Here is a 17,772-nt window from a genome sequence, read left to right on the forward strand (position 1 = left end):
GCCTGAACCCAGTTTTCTCAAAACAAGGATCCATCGCCTTGGAGAGATGCTTCAAAGTCCCGGGCAGTTTGGGACATCATCATCTACCCCTGATGATGATGATGATGATATGTGTTATATTATTATATGAAGGTGCAGATGGCCATCCAGCCTCTGGTTAATAATAATAATAATAAGAATAATAATAATAATCCTAGTTGGAAGAGATCCCAAAAGGCCATCCAGTAGACCTATCTTCTGCCCGTCAGAAAGACAAATCTGATCTCTCCTGACAGATGGCCATCCAGCCTCTGGTTAATAATAATAATAATAATAATAATAATAATAATCCTAGTTGGAAGAGATCCCAAAAGGCCATCCAGTAGACCTATCTTCTGCCCGTCAGAAAGACAAATCTGATCTCTCCTGACAGATGGCCATCCAGCCTCTGGTTAATAATAATAATAATAAGAATAATAATAATAATCCTAGTTGGAAGAGATCCCAAAAGGCCATCCAGTAGACCTATCTTCTGCCCGTCAGAAAGACAAATCTGATCTCTCCTGACAGATGGCCATCCAGCCTCTGGTTAATAATAATAATAATAATCCTAGAGTTGGAAGAGATCCCAAAAGGCCATCCAGTAGACATCTTCTGCCCGTCAGAAAGACACAATCTGATCCCTCCTGACAGATGGCCATCCAGCCTCTGGTTAAATAACTTCAAAGACTCTGGCAGAAACCAGTGCAGGTGGTCCCGGTGGTGATGGGCACACTGGGTGCCGTGCCAAAAGATCTCAGCCGGCATTTGGAAACAATAGACATTGACATAATCACGATCTGCCAACTGCAAAAGGCCACCCTACTGGGATCTGCGCGCATCATCCAAAAATACATCACACAGTCCTAGGCACTTGGGAAGTGTTCGACTTGTGATTTTGTGATATGAAATCCAGCAGATCTATCTTGTTTGCTGTGTCAAAATAAAATAAAATAATAATAATAATAATAATAATAATTTTGTGAAACGAAATCCAACATATCTATCTTGTTTGCTGTGTCATACAATAATAATAATAATAGAATCCTAGAGTTGGAAGAGATCCCAAAAGGCCATCCAGCTGACCTCTCTTCTGCCAGTCAGAAAGACACAATCCAATCCCTCCTTACAGATGACCATACAGGCCTCTCCTTAATAATAATAATAATATAGAGTTGGAAGAGATCTCAAAAGGCCATCCATCCGACCTCTCTTCTGTCCGTCAGAAAGACACAATCTAATCCCTCCCAACAGTTGGCCATCTAGCCTCTGCTTCAAAACCTCCATTAAAGAACTGTGTAAGGTAGAAGGGAACTTGGCACCAGGTGGATGGGGCTTCCTCGTTGTTGTTGTCAGGACTCACCTGTGTTCCGGTGACGGTCAGGTTGAGGGTGGTGGGGCGGTTCTTCTGGGTCTCCTCGGGGGTCGGTGAAGGGGTCGGGGAGGGCGGGCCTTCCTCCAGCCCGTTCTCGTCTTCCTCCTCTTCCTCCTCTTCTTCCTCTTCCTCTTCCTCGTTGTCGTCGATCATCTCAAACTCCTGGAAGTCGTCCTGGAAGGTGCAGGTGGGGTGGGGCTGCTCGCACCTCTCCAGCACCAGGCAGTCCTGCAAGGCAAGCACACCACGGCCGTGGATGATGATGGGACCCAAGCCCGGAGCCAAGGTTTACTCATGAATTTTCCCTGGTTAACGCAATCCCTCTGCTGCCAAGTCTACGAGAAGCAACAATTAGAGTCCCTCCAGAAGTGCAAGCATGACCTCAACCACATTTGGATTATTCACATTATCATTACCTACCTTTTACCAATTTACATTGCAAGAGCAGCAACAGCTGACATAGTGGAAGCTGCCAAAACGTGGCAAAGCCTAAGGCGCGGGATAGGGGCCGAGATTTGACCTGGATTGCAGGTGGAAACTGGAAACTATGGTGTCTCCCACTGGTTCATCTAATCCAACTGTTGGGCCTCCCAAGTTTTTTGGATTTCAACTCCCAGAATTCCCTGCCAGCTTACCAGCTGTTGAGAACGTGGGAGCTGAAGTCCAAAACACCTGGAAGCCCAAAGGCTGGGAAGCACTGATCTGATCCAAGTCCTGCCAAAGAAACCATGGAAAGGAGCAAAGAGAAGAAGTTGTGCCCTTGTTAGACCTTTATATGAACGAACAAGACTGTTTTTGATGACCAATTGCAAGCTTAATGAGTGCAAAATCCAGAGACTCCATGGCCAGGAGATGTATTTCCTGTGGATCAGAAGAGGCGTCAACCCAAATGGTTCAACAGAGTTCCCTGCCTGGCCTACTCATGCCATGTACAAGATGCTCTCTGTGAGTACAATGTGGTGTTTGGAGGAGAAATTGGGGGGTCAAGGTGCTCATCAGAAGCCTGGTGCAAGGGTGGCTAAGCCATTGGTGCGATGGAAAGATGCAACAGAAGTCTTCATCCAAGAGACACCAAGAAACAGAGTCCCATCAGAACAACTTGTGCCTGGCTGAAAACTTCTGACACTAGTCCCGCTTATCCGACTTCCGCTTACCTGAGACACCGTATTATCCAACGCCCGGGCTGCCCTCGCTCGCTCACTCACTCACTCACCCGCCCTCCTGGGCCTCCCCTTCCTGCCTCCTCTGGACCCCAGATCCCTACTCCACTCTTTCCGGCGGCCACTTTTGCCACATTCCCTTGCTTGCTTGCTCACTCACCAGGCCGGGTCCTGGTTCTGCCCAGCCCGGTGAAGGAGCGAGCGCCTTTGCCGCCTGCCCTCCCTCCCTCCCTCCCTCCCTCCCTCACTCACCAGGCCGGGTCCTGGTTCTACTCAGCCCAGTGAAAGAGTGAGCGCCTTTGCTGCACTCACTCACTCACTCACTCACTCACCAGGCCGGGTCCTGGTTCTACTCAGCCCGGTGAAGGAGCGAGCGCCTTTGCCACCTGCCCTCCCTCCCTCCCTCACTCACTCACCAGGCCGGGTCCTGGTTCTACTCAGCCCAGTGAAAGAGTGAGCGCCTTTGCTGCACTCACTCACTCACTCACTCACTCACCAGACCGGGTCCTGGTTCTGCTCAGCCCGGTGAGGGAGCGAGCGCCTTTGCCACCCGCCCTCCCTCCCTCCCTCACGCACTCACTCATTCACCAGGCCGGGTTCCTGTGCCAACAGCAGAACTAGAATCCAGCCTGGTGAGTGAGTGAGCAAGTGAGGGCAGGTGAGCGAGGGGGAGCAAGAAAGGTGCAGCAGCAGCAGAAGCAGGAGCCTGGCCACCTCTTCCAGGCTCCTGCTTCTGCTGCTGCTGTACCTTTGCTGCCCTCCTCACTCACCTGCCCTCACTCACTTGCTCACTCACTGGGCAGAGTCCTGCTTCTGCCGTTGCTGCCGGGGCCCAGTTCGGTGAGTGATCCAGACAGCGAGCGAGGGAGGGTGGGTGGGCAGCAAAGGCACAGCGGCGGCAGAAGCAAGATCCTGGAAGAGGCAGCCAGGCTCCTGCTTCTGTTGCCACTGCACCTTTGCTGCCCTTGCTCACTCACCGGGCCGGGTCCCAGTAGCAATGGCAGAACCAGGACCCAGTCCGGTGAGTGAGCAAGCAAGCGAGCCAGGGCGGGCGGCAAAGGCACAGCGGCGGCAGAAGCAAGATCCTGGAAGAGGCAGCCAGGCTCCTGCTTCTGTTGCCACTGCACCTTTGCTGCCCTTGCTCACTCACCGGGCCAGGTCCCAGTAGCAATGGCAGAACCAGGACCCAGTCCGGTGAGTGAGCAAGCAGGCGAGCCAGGGTGGGCGGCAAAGGCACAGCGGCGGCAGAAGCAAGATCCTGGAAGAGGCAGCCAGGCTCCTGCTTCTGTTGCCACTGCACCTTTGCTGCCCTTGCTCACTCACCGGGCCAGGTCCCAGTAGCAATGGCAGAACCAGGACCCAGTCCGGTGAGTGAGCAAGAAGGCGAGCCAGGGTGGGCGGCAAAGGCACAGCGGCGGCAGAAGCAAGATCCTGGAAGAGGCAGCCAGGCTCCTGCTTCTGTTGCCACTGCACCTTTGCTGCCCTCGCTCACTCACCGGGCCGGGTCCCAGTAGCAATGGCAGAACCAGGACCCAGTCCGGTGAGTGAGCAAGAAGGCGAGCCAGGGCGGGCGGCAAAGGCACAGCGGCGGCAGAAGCAGATCCCTTAGGGGAGGAAGGCGGCATATAAATGATGTAAATAAACAAAGCAGGAGCCTGGAACAGGCTTCTGTTTCTGCCACCCTCCCTTTTATCCAACAGTTCCGCTTATCCGACATTCGGCCCGCCCGTTTATGTCAGATAACCGAGACTCTACTGCAATTCACAGTGGAAAACATCTTGATGTAACCCGTCATCATAATAAAGTTACATTTATTTGTCTGTCTGCACGAGAACGGCCCAGGCGCCGAGCATTAATGAACAACGGCGACATAACAATCAACAAAAACATGAACCCACTTAAAACACAAAGCGATGCCAAACTGCATTAATTCTACAGTGTAGGTGAAGCAGCAGGAGATGGGCCTCATTAGTCATTACTAATTAATTATTTAGCGTCTCTATTCCGTTTGAAGCACTCTCTTCCGCTCTCACAATAACCAGGGCATCACAAGGAGTCAATAAATAACTCACTCCTGTACACAATGATTAAATTTGGGGGGGGGGGGGGGGCACTCATTGTTATTATTATATAATTTCATATCATTATTGCTGTCATTATTATATAGTTATTATATCAATGTTACTAATATTGATAATGATTATAAAAGCAATAGCAATAGGATCATTTCTAGCCCATTGACTTACTGGCGCTTTCTACCTATAATTGGAAATGTAATGGAAAATTCTGATTGGCCAAATTATGTCTGGTGCACCCCTGTGATTTGCTATAACTGTACATTGTCAGCTGTTGCTAGGTAGATTTTCAACATGTCATTGTGTCATTGCTGTCTTCCGTTCATTACACCTCCAAATTAAGTCCAAAACTGGGCAGGTTTTACCTTCACAAACTAGCATAGGAATGAATAGGAATGAATGAACAGCACAGGATGTTCATAGGGTACGGAGAGTAAAGCTGGGCACAGATGCATTTAGATTAAATAATAATGTATGTGTGTGTGTGTGTTTGCAGAAAACAATGCCAGCTTTCCATTAGACAGATGACACTGCATGGAGACAATAGCACTATATCATCCATCCTTTTGCTGAAAAACATCAGAACTTGTTTTGCTACTGATTCAGGACGTGTCTATAGTGCAGAACGAATGCAGTTTCAGGCCACTTTAACCAGCATGGCTCAATGCTATCAGACCCTGGGATTTGCAGCTTTGTGAGGCTTCTCAGCAAAGAAAGCTAAAGGATGTGCAAAATTACAGCTTCCTAAGTAGGCAAAGTTGCACCTGACATTTCCAATGATAGTGTTATGAGTAACTTTTCAATAACTTTAAAGCATTGGTTCTTTTTATTGCAACTGTCCAGAATGAGAAAGGATGTTATGGTTCAGTCTGATAATGAAGAGGGATTTGGGTTTATGCAGGCTGATCAAAGCAGTGCTGAAGAAGGAAATGTTGAAGGCTCTGAATTGTCAAAGAGGCCACAGGCTGGCGAGGAAACAGAAACTAGTGATAAGGGTGACCTTTCACAGGATTTAGAACATCAACAAGTCCCAGATGTCTCTGGCAGTGAGTCAGAGGAGTCTTCCTTAGCTAGAGATACAAGGTGAAGGTTCAAGGTTCATCGCCCCAGACATTTCCTTAGAATAGCTGGCAAATGCATGGGAATTCAAGGGCAGAGGAATGCTTTTTTGGCTTGTAAACGTGGGTAAATACAGGAGAAACAGAGAGATATCAGACGAAGCAACGTTGATTTTTGGAAGCACATCTCCTGCCTTGTCTAAGCTCATGGAAAAGGATTCTTTGTTCATGCCTGGAACCTGTGTATTGGATTATACTCTGAAGTTCATGTTGTCTTGTTTTCAGGACTGATTTCCTATAACAGAGACTTGGATTTATATTGTGCAAATTGCCTTTATCTCTGGGTGTATTGCCTTTTTGACTGACTGCGTTTGCATTTGAAATATTGCTTTTTTACTGACTGCCATTGCATTTCAGTGACTGCTTTCTTTACTGCTTTTTATTCAGAACTTTGCTCCCTGTTCCCCGTGGTTTTTATTCTTATCTTTTTCTCACCCCAAGTTTTAACTGAGTGTTCATGCGGCCCGCCCTGTTATATTGCTGTTTTTGATTTTGTGTTGCACTGTACATGATTATTTATTGTATTGTTTAATTGTATTATGATATGTTGTTTTTATATTTTGCTATATTGTATTGTCCTGGGCATGGCCCCATGTAAGCCGCCCCGAGTCCCCGTTGGGGAGATGGTGGTGGGGTATAAATAAAGTTTTATTATTATTATTATTTTATCAATAAACTGTGTAAACTTAGTGTGCTGTGGTGGAGTGTGTGTGTTAAGAGCAAGGTGAACCAGCACTGAGGTGCAACAAGGGTAGCAGAACTTTTACACAAAGAACGACATTGGACCTACAAACATACAGCTTCTATGTAACTACTAGACTTGCTCAAATAATTCGATTTCCCCGTTACCCGTTATTAATTCGTTATTTTCGTTTGTTTTGAAGCAATATACGGCCTTGATTGTCCACACGTCTGGATATCGCGGTTTCGAATCGCGAGAGGCCGTTTTTTCTTATTTCGTCGTTTTTTTCGTTAGGAAAAAACAGCTTTTGCAAATCACCCAAACTCCCACCATTCAGGCCCTTTCCTTTTGCCCCTCAGCAAAAGGGGCGTCACGGGCTCAGCCAATGGGAGGGGGCGAGGGGGAAGGAGGCCGAGGAGGAGGAGGAGGAAGACGGAGGGGGAAATGGCCGCCGCCGCCTCGCCTCAGCTCAGGCCTGGTGTCTCTCTGTGAGGCGGGAAGGCGGCGGATGGAGCCGGGAATGGAGAGACCGAGAGAGACAGAGAGGGGCCCGGCGGTGAGGAGGAAGAGGCCCGGGATGCGAGGGGGTGTGGGCCAGGCCCATCCTCGGCTGCTCCCGGGGAGGGAGGGAGGGAGGACTACGACTCCCAGGGGCCTAGATTCGCACCCTCCCTCCCCCCAATACAGGTCTCCAGTCCATACCACGCTACATGAACTTGAATGGATACTGTGGTTGTGTTGTCGAAAGCTTTCATGGCCAGGATCACACTGTTGTGGTATGTATTCCAGGCTCTATGGCCATGTGCCAGAAGCATTCTCTCCTGACGTTTCACCCACATCTGTGGCAGACATAGAGGTTTTGACGTCTGTGCGAAGCTAGGCAAGTGGGGTTTATATATCTGTGGAAGGTCCAGGGTGGGAGAAAGAACTCTTGTCTGTGGGAGGCAAGTGTGAATGTTGCAATTGGTCACCTTGATTAGCATTGAATAGCCTTGCAGCTTCAAAGCCTGGCTGCTTCCTACCTGGGGGAATCCTTTGTTGGGAGGTATTAGCTGGCCCTGATTGTTTCCTGTCTGGAATTCCCATTTTCTGGGTGTTTCTGGGAAGGTAATGGCACTCCATGTAGTCATGCCGGCCACATGACCTTGGAGGTGTCTATGGACAACACTGGCTCTTGGGCTTAGAAATGGAGATGAGCACCAACCCCCAGAGTCAGACATGACTGAACTTAACGTCAAGGGATAACTTTACCTTTACCTACACACACACACACACACACACACACACACACACACACAAGCAGGGACTATATATATATATACACAGTATATATCACACACACACCAATTTAACAAAGTTTCAGCCACAAAAACAAAGTTTCAGAAGTAGAACAATGACTTTCACAGTAAAGACAACCCAATTTAACAGGAAATAAGACTTTCAAACCAGGAACAGATTTCTGCAATTATTAAAAAATGGTTTATTATAAAAGCTATGAAAATTCTCCAAAAATCAGAGGATAAGGGAAACGTTCCAAATTTTGGTGAGCTATCAGTGTTAAATGTGTTCTACCACTGTACCAAGTTTGAAGAAGATCACTCAAAAAATGAGGGTGGGAGAGTCCTGTAAAGTCCTCTCCCTCTGTGCTGTTTTTTGGAATTGCGCATGCGCGTCCGCCATTAACGAATTAATTTTAAAAATAACGAATTTTCGTTAATTTCGAATTTTTTGGGGGGCAAAATTCGGAAATACCTTCAGAAACGAAACGCTGCCCCCCTCTAGTTTTGAAACGAGTTTAGAATCAAATTTTTCGTGGATCGATCAAGCCTAGTAACTACATTGTATCCAAAAACAACCTACAGTCACACTGGCTAACTAACAAAGAAAGGGGATTCCACATCTACTCAACATTCACATTTGCATACACATTCATTCATCCTCATGCATCCAAAGGTTACCGTTATCCTTTCTCCTTCCTTGGAGAAGCAGCTGCTTAGGCCAGGCCCTGCTTTCCCTGCAGCCTGCCAACACACACTTCCAAAACTTCCAAAATGCCAAAATGCATCCTCTTTCCCTCAGAACAATGCCAAGGATCAGATCTCTACGGCAGAAACTGGCTCGCTGCAAACGTATCATGACTCCCAAATTGCGCTCCTTTCTCTTCCCTTGAGCAAAGGAGGCAAGTGCCCAGAATCCTTGCAGATCTGACACTTGCGGGAGTCGAAGTCCAAAACACCTGGAGGACCCAAGTTTGCGCATGCCTACCTAGTGCAGATGCACCCGATGTCTTTTGTTCTTGCAGACTTTAAGAACCAACTCTTTAGGGAGAAATGCCTGACATATATGCTGCGTTGTTTATATTTGCACTTGTGCATGTTTTCAATCTGTATCTCTTTGAAATGTGAGGACTTGGCTCAGACAAAGCCGGAATCGATGGGTCGATCAATAAGATTTTACAAAGCCTGCTTCTTCTTCTTCTTTTTTATTGCAAAGCAATTGCAACAAACTCCCTGATCATTGTAACCTGGGCCAGGATTTATATCCTGCTAGTCAGCTAAATGCAAAGCTACGTGATTAGAAAGCTCTGGAATATTACACGGGAAAGGCAACACGAGGCCAAGGCCCCGCTTGAACTCCCCCCGTTCAAGGCAACTCCCAAGACCTCATAGCCCTGAGCCATGTCGGTCCAAGTGGGACCCAACTGCAGTCATGTTGCAGTGTAGCCCTGGTCTGATGAAGGTATAATGGAAAAACATAATACTTGTATTGGAAAACATATATTGAATGTAATCATATCAGAAATAAGAATTAGAAATATATATGTAGAAAGCATAGCCCAGGGTTTATGGGAGGAATTGTTGTAGCCCAGCAGCCATCTGAGCTGTCAGGTGGGCCTGAGGTTGGGCCCGTTCAGCCTGTGATTGTCTCTGCGCCTGCCTTGCCAGAGGACTCTGGGTTTGGGCCTGAGAGGCAGCCAGAGTTTGTCCCAGTGGATTCTGGGACCAGAGGCATAATGGTTTCAAGCAGGAAGCTTGAACTGCATTCCTCAAAGCAGTTAAGGTCGGATCTCCTGGTGCCAGATGGACATTCCAGTTCGGATCCTGGAAGTGATAAGCCGGAGAGGGCTAATGAGCTTGACAGGAGGAAGGCATAACTCAGCAGAGAAAAGAAAGGGAGTATGTTAGAAGGAGTAAATGATAGCTTTTGAAACAAAATAATGAGCAGACTTCTCATGGGAAGGGACCTTGAATTTCCTTTAAGAAGGGCTGCTTTCTCTGACAGAGGTGGTAACATTGCTTATCCAAGAGAGGAAGATCTCTGCCTTGTGTTCCAGCCTCGTTCTTGTTCCAGTGTATCCAGTTGAATGTTCCAGTTTGGATTTCTGTTCCAGCCAAGACCCTTGCCTTGTGTTCCAGCATCGACTCTGTACCTTGGACTAAACCTGTATTCCAGTGTTGCTTCCTGTGTTTCCAGCTTGACTCATGCCTTGGATTAATCCTTGATACCTTGTTTGGACTATTTGTGATACCTTTCTTGGGACTTACTTTGATATCCGGTTTGGACTATGTTCTTTGAGTGACTTTTACAGACTCTTGCTTCAAGATTTTCAAGTATTTTGTTCTTGTGGATTTAAACCCATCTTATTGACTCTGAACTTTGATTTGCTATTGCAGAACTCCTGTCTCGTAAGATTAATGAAGGCCCCTTGGTATCAGTAGGTGCCTTGGACATCCTGGTGCTAGGAAGCACAAGTGGGGGTGCTAATGGAAATTCCTTAGATAGTCACTAATGGAAGTTCAAAGGTCTTGACATTAAGAATATGCTATTGGACACAATGTAAAAGTTGAATCTGTGATGCAAATTGTGATGTTTGAATTATGCCTATATGATTATAAAGGCTATATAAACTCAGGCAATCCTATTGCTCCCGACCCTGTTTCCTGGATCACCAGCAGGGTCCAAATTTCAGTTGGCCAACGGAAAATAAACTGCACTTTTGCAGACCTCAGGAGCTCTCTTGGTCTCATTTCCTCAGGCCTATTCTCTTTCCCTTTTAGTCCCACTGCGGCCGCTCACCTTTTCGTAGTGGTCCGAGTCATAGTTCAGGCCGATGCCACAATCGTCGGTGATTTCGGAGAGATCCTCATCGTCAAACTCCTCCAGGCTGATGTCCTGCGGGGCCCTGGGAAGGAGAGAGGAAGAGAAGGAGGGATGAGAGAGAGAAAGAAGGCGGAGGAAGGAAGGAAGGAAGGAAGGAAGGAAGGAAGGAGGAAGCAGAAGAGAATGAAGGAAGAAGGAAGGAATGAGAGAGGGGGGGAAGAAGGAAGAGAAGGAAGGAGAGAAGATGAAAGGAAGAAGGAAAGAAAGAAGGAATGAGACAGAAAGAGAGAAAAGGAAGGAAAGAAGGAAGGAAAGAAGGAAGGAAGGAAGGAAGGAAGGAAAAGAAGGAAGGAGAGAAGATGAAAGGAAGAAGGAAAGAAGGAAGGAATGAGACAGAAAGAGAGAAAAGGAAGGAAAGAAGGAAGGAGGAAAGAAGGAAGGAGAGAAGATGAAAGGAAGAAGGAAAGAAGGAAGGAATGAGACAGAAAGAGAGAAAAGGAAGGAAAGAAGGAAGGAAAAAAGAAGGAAGGAAAGAAGGAATGAGACAGGGAGAGAGAGAAGGAAGGAAGAAAGGAAGGAGAGAAGATGAAAGAAAGAAGGAAAGAAGGAAAATGGAATGAAACAGGGAGAAGGAAGGAAAGGAGAGAAGAAAGGAAGAAGGAAGGAAAAGTAAGGAAAGAAGGAAAGAGGAAGGGAGAGGAAGAAAGGGAGAGAAGGAAGGAAAGAAGAAGAGAAGAAAGTAAGAAGGAAGGAAGGAGAGAGGGAATGGAAGGAGAGAAGAAGAAGAAAGGAAGAAGGAAATAGGAAGAGAAGGAAGGAGAGGAAGAAAAGGAAAGAAGGAAGAAAGGAAGGAAGGTAGATCAGGCCCGGGCGTGCCTCTGCACTGTAGAATGAATGCCCTCTGACACAATTTGAACTACCAAGGCTGCATGCTATAGAATCCTGGGAGTTGTAGTTTCTCAAGATCTTCTTCCCTCTCTGCCAAAGAGGGCTGGTGCTTCACCAAACTATACATCCCAGGATTCCAATGGAGACGTGGCAGTTGAAGTGGCGCCAAACTCCACCCATTCCAGAGTGCAGATGCGTCCTAGGATTCTGGAGACCTGGGTTCGAATTTCCTTTGGGTGATGGGAGCCCAGTGGGCGAGTCGCACTCTCTCGGTCTCAGAGCAGGGCCATGAGTGGCAGGCCTCCTCCGGACACATCCTGCCAAAGGAACCCAAACCCGGTGGCTCCTTGCAGGGCTCTGGGTGGGCTCGCAGCCCCCTCCCCTCCCCTCCCACCTCGGCTGCACCAACAATGGAGGCATTAAGGGACCCAAAGGATGCGGAGACCGTTGTTATGGAAACTGTTCTCCAAGAAGCATGAAAATCCCAGGCTAATCCCTCCACTGAAACGATGGGGAGCCAAGGAAGGAAAAGAAAAGAATTTTTGCATCTCCTTCTCTCCCACTCACCCCTTTCCATGGGGGCATCTACATGGCAGAATTAATGCGGTTTTGACCCTGCCTTCATTGCCATTGCTCAGTGCCACGGACCCATGCGAGTTTTACAAGGCCTTTAGCCTTCTCTGCCCAACAAACTACAACTCTCAGGATTCCTTAGCAGGGAGCCACGGCACTTCAAGGGGAGTGATTTTACAACAGCATTGACGCACGGCAGATAAAGTGTCGACCCAGCCAAAGACTAGTTGTGAGGTTTCCTCATGATTCTGCAAACGAAGGGGAGCAATGCCAAGCTGCAAACAGGAACCCAGCTTGCAGCCTAGAACCCAGTTTGCAATCCAGAACCAAGTTTGCAGCCTGGAACCCAGTGTGCAACCCAGAACATTAGTTGTAGCCTGAAACCCAGTTTGCAAAACAGAACCTACTTTGTAGCCAGGAAACCCATTTGCAGCCTAGAACCCAGTTTGCAACCTGGAAACCCATTCACAGCCCATAACCCAGTTTACAGCCAGGAACCCAGTTTGCAGGCTGAAACCCTGTTTCGAGCCTAATTTGCAGCCAGGAACCCAGTTTGCAGCCTGGAACCCTGTTTGTGGACCAGAACCCAGATTGCAACCTGGAACTCAGAGATTGCAGCCAGATATCCAATCTGCAGCCTGTAACCCAGTTTGCAGCTGGAAATCTCTTTTGCTTCCTGGAACCCAGTTTGCAGCATGGAACCCCGTTTGCAACCCAGAACCCAGTTTTCAGCCTAGTTTGCAACCTAGAACCTTGCCTGCAGCCCGGAACCCAGTTTGCAGCCTGGAAACACATTTGCAGCCCATAACCCAGTTTACAGCCAGGAACCCAGTTTGCAGCATGAAACCCAGTTTCCAGCCTAATTTGCAGCCAAGAACCCAGTTTGCAACCCGAAGACCAATTTGCAGACTAGAACCCTGTTTGTGGACCAGAACCCAGATTGCAGCCTGGAACTGAGATTGCAGCCGGATATCCAATCTGCAGCCTGTAACCCAGTTTGCAGACGGAAATCTCTTTTGCTTCCAGGAACCCAGTTTGCAGCATGGAACCCCGTTTGCAACCCAGAATCCAGCTTGCAGCCTGGAAACCCATTCGTAGCACAGAACCCAGTTTGCAATCTAGAACCTTGCTGGCAGCTAGGAACCCAGTTTGCAGCCTGGAAACCCATTTGCAGCCCAGAACCCAGTTGGCAGCCTGGAAATCCATTAGTAATCTAGTTTGCAACCTAGAACCTTGCTTGCAGCCTGGAACCCGGTTTGCTGCCCAATGTTGCTCCCTTTCACTTGCAGAAACAGGCAGAATCAGGAGGAAGATCTCCACTCTTTTCTTGTGGCTTCCTTGGTGGGAGTCCATGCATCTGCAATGAGATCTTTTCCTATTAGCGGGAGGTTTTGCATTATGAGGTTGGATCTTGGGAACATTCTCAGACCCACAAACTCCAGAATCCAATAGAATTGAAGCAGGAGAGTCCAGGTGGGCTCAAACTGTATTGATTCTGCAGGGTAGACGCTTGCGAGCTAGGACCGATGCCACATAGAGAGAAGGATAAGGATCACAACAGAGAAGTCAAGTGCTTGGGAACAGAGACGGATCTTTGCTTTCCAGTTGAAGGTTTGACCCCAAAGCATTTTCCCTGTGGGGGTTTGATTATTTAAATGGTTTTCAAGCATTTTGAGTTATTTCAACTGACTAGTATGTGGTAAAGTCTCCTTCTCTAAAGGTTTTAAAGCAGGGATTGGATGACCATCTGTCAGGAGGGCTTTGATTCTGCATCATGGCAGAAGGGGGGGGGGGGGTTGGACTGGGTGGCCTTTGAAAGCTTTTCCAACTCTATGAGTCCAATAATAATAATAATGGGCCCTGCTGGGATCTGCACGCATCATCCGAAAATACATCACACAGTCCTAGACACTTGGGAAGTGTTCGACTTGTGATTTTGTGAAACGAAATCCAGCATATCTGTCTTGTTTGCTGTGTCATACAACGTCGTTGTGTCAATAATAATAATAATAATAATAATGTCGCCATCCCAGGTGACAGTCGCATTGACGAAAAACAACAGGAAAAACTCAGCCGCTATCAGGACCTCAAGATTGAACTGCAAAGACTCTGGCAGAAACCAGTGCAGGTGGTCCCGGTGGTGATGGGCACACTGGGTGCCGTGCCAAAAGATCTCAGCCGGCATTTGGAAACAAAATTGACAGAATTATGATCTGCCAACTGCAAAAGGCCACCCTACTGGGATCTGCACGCATCATCCGAAAATACATCACACAGTCCTAGACACTTGGGAAGTGTTCGACTTGTGATTTTGTGATAAGAAATCCAGCATATCTATCTTGTTTGCTGTGTCATAATAATAATAATAATAATAATAATAATAATAATAATAAAGAAGAAGAACATGCTCTGGCAGAACATGTAAACCAAAGCGAAGAACCTGTTTCGATTGAAGTAAAAAATCAGAAACTCCTCAAAGCACAGCAGACAAAAAACCAGTACAAGAAAACCGCACTACAAACTAGAGCTGACAGCTGTCACAACAAAACACTGCATGGAAAGTTCCTTGACAAAATTGAAGGAAAAGCTGATAAGGAGAAGACCTGTCTCTGGCTCACGAATGGGACCCTGAAGAAGGAGACAGAAGGCCTGATCCTTGCAGCCCAGGAGCAAGACATCAGGACAAAGGCCATTCAGGACAAGATCGAAAAATCAGCTGAGGACCCAAAATGCAGACTGTGCAAGGAAACCGACGAAACCATTGATCATATCCTCAGCTGCTGTAAGAAAATTGCACAGACAGACTACGAACAGAGGCACAACTATGTGGCCCAAATGATCCATTGGAACTTATGCCTCAAGTACCACCTGCCAGCAGCAAAGAACTGGTAAGATCACAAACCTGCAAAAGTATTGGAAAATGAGCACACAAAGATACTATGGGACTTCCGAATCCAGACTGACAAAGTTCTGGAACACAACACACCAGACATCACAGTTGTGAAAAACAAAAAGGTGTGGATCATTGATGTCGCCATCCCAGGTGACAGTCGCATTGACGAAAAACAAGAGGAAAAACTCAGCTGATATCAGGACCTCAAGATTGAACTTCAAAGACTCTGGCAGAAACCAATGCAGGTGGTCCCGGTGGTGATGGGCACACTGGGTGCCGTGACAAAAGATCTCAGCCGGATTTGGAAACAATAGACATTGACAAAATTACGATCTGCCAACTGCAAAAGGCCACCCTGCTGGGATCCACGCGCATCATCCGAAAATACATCACACAGTCCTAGGCACTTGGGAAGTGTTCGACTTGGGATTTTGTGATACGAAGTCCAGCATGTCTATCTTGTTTGCTGTAACATAAAATAATAATAATAATAATAATAATAATAAATATGCTGGATACAAAATCCAGCATATCTATCTTGTTTGCTGTTTCAGACTATGCCGTTGTGTCAATAATAATAATAACTTCCTTATGTCAGAATGGGGTTGGACTGGGTGGCCCTTTGGGTTCCCTTTCAACTCTCATTTGATAAACAGAGGCTGGATGTCCATCTGTCAAGAAAGGCTTTGGTTGTGCCTTCCTTATGGCCAAAGAGGGTTGGACTGGATGGCCCTTGGGTGTCCCTCCCCACTCTATGACCATCTGAACTCTATTTTAATATGTGTCTATTGTGTATATTCTATTGCATTGTCTTTTAACGTGGTGAGCTGCTTTGCATCTCAATCAAAACATACGAAGCGGGGGATTAAGAGCAGTGCCCAGAGCCGCCCCCCTTCTGCTGCATCCAGTTCTAACGAGGGGAGAATCCATTTATTGGGACAGGATCCAAATCCCTTTCAGATCCTTCCGTGCATTCATTTGGGCCTCGTCGTTTGCTCCGGCCTCGTCTCAAAACCTGGCCGCGTTTTGCAAAACCAAGGCCTCGCCAGGCCTGCAGTGCCCAAGACCCGCCGCTGGGCTTCATCTGAGCTGAGTCCTCGGATCCGGTTTCTCAAGGCCAGGGTCAGCAATGTTGGGAGGAGTGACCCACTTACAGGAAGAGGAGATGCCCGGGGATCCCTCCGCACTGAGCCACGGCACACCAAGCGGGGCCAGAGCGCATTCATTCCACCGTGTAGACCCAGCCTAAGAGGCAAAGAGCACTGAGGTTTCCTCCTGATCTGCAAGCGGAAGGGAGCAATGTCAGGCGGCAGACCGGAACCCAGATTGCAGACTAGAACCCCAGTTTGCAGCTGGAAACCCAGTTTACAGCCAGGAACCTAGTTTGTAGCCCAGAACCCAGATTGCAGCTGGAAACCCAATTTGCAGCCTGGAACTCAGTTTGCAGACCGGAACTTAGATTGCAGACTGAAACCTAGTTTGCAGCCCTGCACCCAGTTTGCAGCCAGAAACCCAGTTCACAGACTTGAACCCAGTTTACAGCTGGAAACCCAGATTGCAGCCTGGAACCCACCTTGCAGCTTGAAACTCGGTATGCAGACCAGAACCCAGTTTGCAACCAGAAATCCAGATTGCAGCCTAGAACCCAGATTGCAGCCAGGAACCCAGTTTACCGCCTGGAACCTGGTTTGCTGCCAGAAACCAGTTTGCAGCCTGGAACCTTAGAACCCAGACTGCAGCCTGGAACCCAGATTGCATCAGGCATTGCTCCCTTTTGCTTGCGGAAGCAGGCAGGAAGATCTCAAAATCAGAGTTGGGAGGGATCTCCAAAGGCCATCCGGACCAACCCCCTTCTGCCACAAAGGAAGGCACAATCCAAGCCCTCCCAACAGATGTCCATCGAGCCAACAGATGCTACGTTTACCTAAATCTGGAAGTGAACGCCAAAGGCCATCCAGTCCAACCCCCTTCCAAGTTCAGTCTTCCTGTGGGTCCAAATTTCCCCCTGTCGTTATATCATCTCAAAGAACCATATGGAATCCTAGAATTGGAAGATATCCCCAAAGGCCATCCAGTCCAACCCCTTTCTGCCAGGTAGGAGGACACAATCCAAGCCTTCCTGACACATGGCCATCCGGTTTCTGCTCTTTTTTTCCGTGTCGGGAGCAACCTGAGTTGCGTTCTGCTTAACAACATATAAACATTATCTGTTTCCTCCCTTTGCCAGAGAATCCTAGAATGAGAGGGGACCCCAAGGCCGTCCAGTCTGGCACAATGAAAGCACTCCCAAGAGACGACCATCCAGCCTGTTTCCCTACTGTATCCATTCTACGGTATAAATGCACCCTTGGATCCCATTCCCATTTGGATGCCTTTGGAAGACCCTTCCCAGTCATTTTGGCAATCCTTCCCACGCCTACTTCCCTTTTCCCATGGCCTTCTGTGCCTTTAGTTCCTCTTTAAATCCCTAATAAGAAATGCAACTGACACACAGGACAGCCTCCTCTAAGGGTGCACCTGCACTGCTGAATTAACCCACTTTGGCACCACTTGGAACCGCTTTGGACTCCTGGGAGTTGTAGGTTTCAAAGAGAGACCCGATTCCTCTCCAGACCTTTCCTGGAGATGCAGAAAGGGACTGAAATTGGGGTGTGTGTGTGTGTGTGTGTGTGTTTTGCACGCAAAGAATCCTTTTGCATTTTGGATGCAGCTGCTGCCAGCTGTTTGCACGTTCCCTTCCACATCTTCCTCGCTTGCGCTTTGTCACCAGGGCTTTGGCTCCTCTGGGCCTGAAAGGAGCCTGGAAGGAAGGAAGGAAGGAAGCTCATTTTGTGTTGATTGTGGTGACGATAAGGGTGTTTTTTCCACTCCCTGCCCAGGGAATTGCCT

At 47.8% G+C, this 17,772-nt stretch overlaps 2 protein-coding genes across 2 annotated transcripts in view; one reads left to right on the forward strand and one right to left on the reverse strand.

The window, feature by feature from the left end:
* Positions 1 to 17,772, reverse strand: part of mapk8ip2 (mitogen-activated protein kinase 8 interacting protein 2) — a 47,139-nt gene that overhangs the window by 19,712 nt on the left and 9,655 nt on the right. The window contains exons 2-3 of the mRNA XM_062981266.1: positions 10,506 to 10,611; positions 1,382 to 1,621 (exon numbers count right to left, since the gene is read on the reverse strand). Coding sequence (XP_062837336.1) covers positions 1,382 to 1,621; positions 10,506 to 10,611 — 346 coding nt within the window. The remainder of the gene's footprint in view (positions 1 to 1,381; positions 1,622 to 10,505; positions 10,612 to 17,772) is intronic.
* Positions 6,880 to 17,772, forward strand: part of LOC100551841 (C-type lectin BpLec) — a 520,120-nt gene continuing 509,227 nt past the window's right edge. Inside the window, exon 1 of the mRNA XM_062981275.1 lies at positions 6,880 to 7,204. Coding sequence (XP_062837345.1) covers positions 7,149 to 7,204 — 56 coding nt within the window. The 5' untranslated portion in view covers positions 6,880 to 7,148. The remainder of the gene's footprint in view (positions 7,205 to 17,772) is intronic.

Source organism: Anolis carolinensis, chromosome 5 (assembly GCF_035594765.1).
Source record: "Anolis carolinensis isolate JA03-04 chromosome 5, rAnoCar3.1.pri, whole genome shotgun sequence".
NCBI lineage: Eukaryota > Metazoa > Chordata > Lepidosauria > Squamata > Dactyloidae > Anolis > Anolis carolinensis.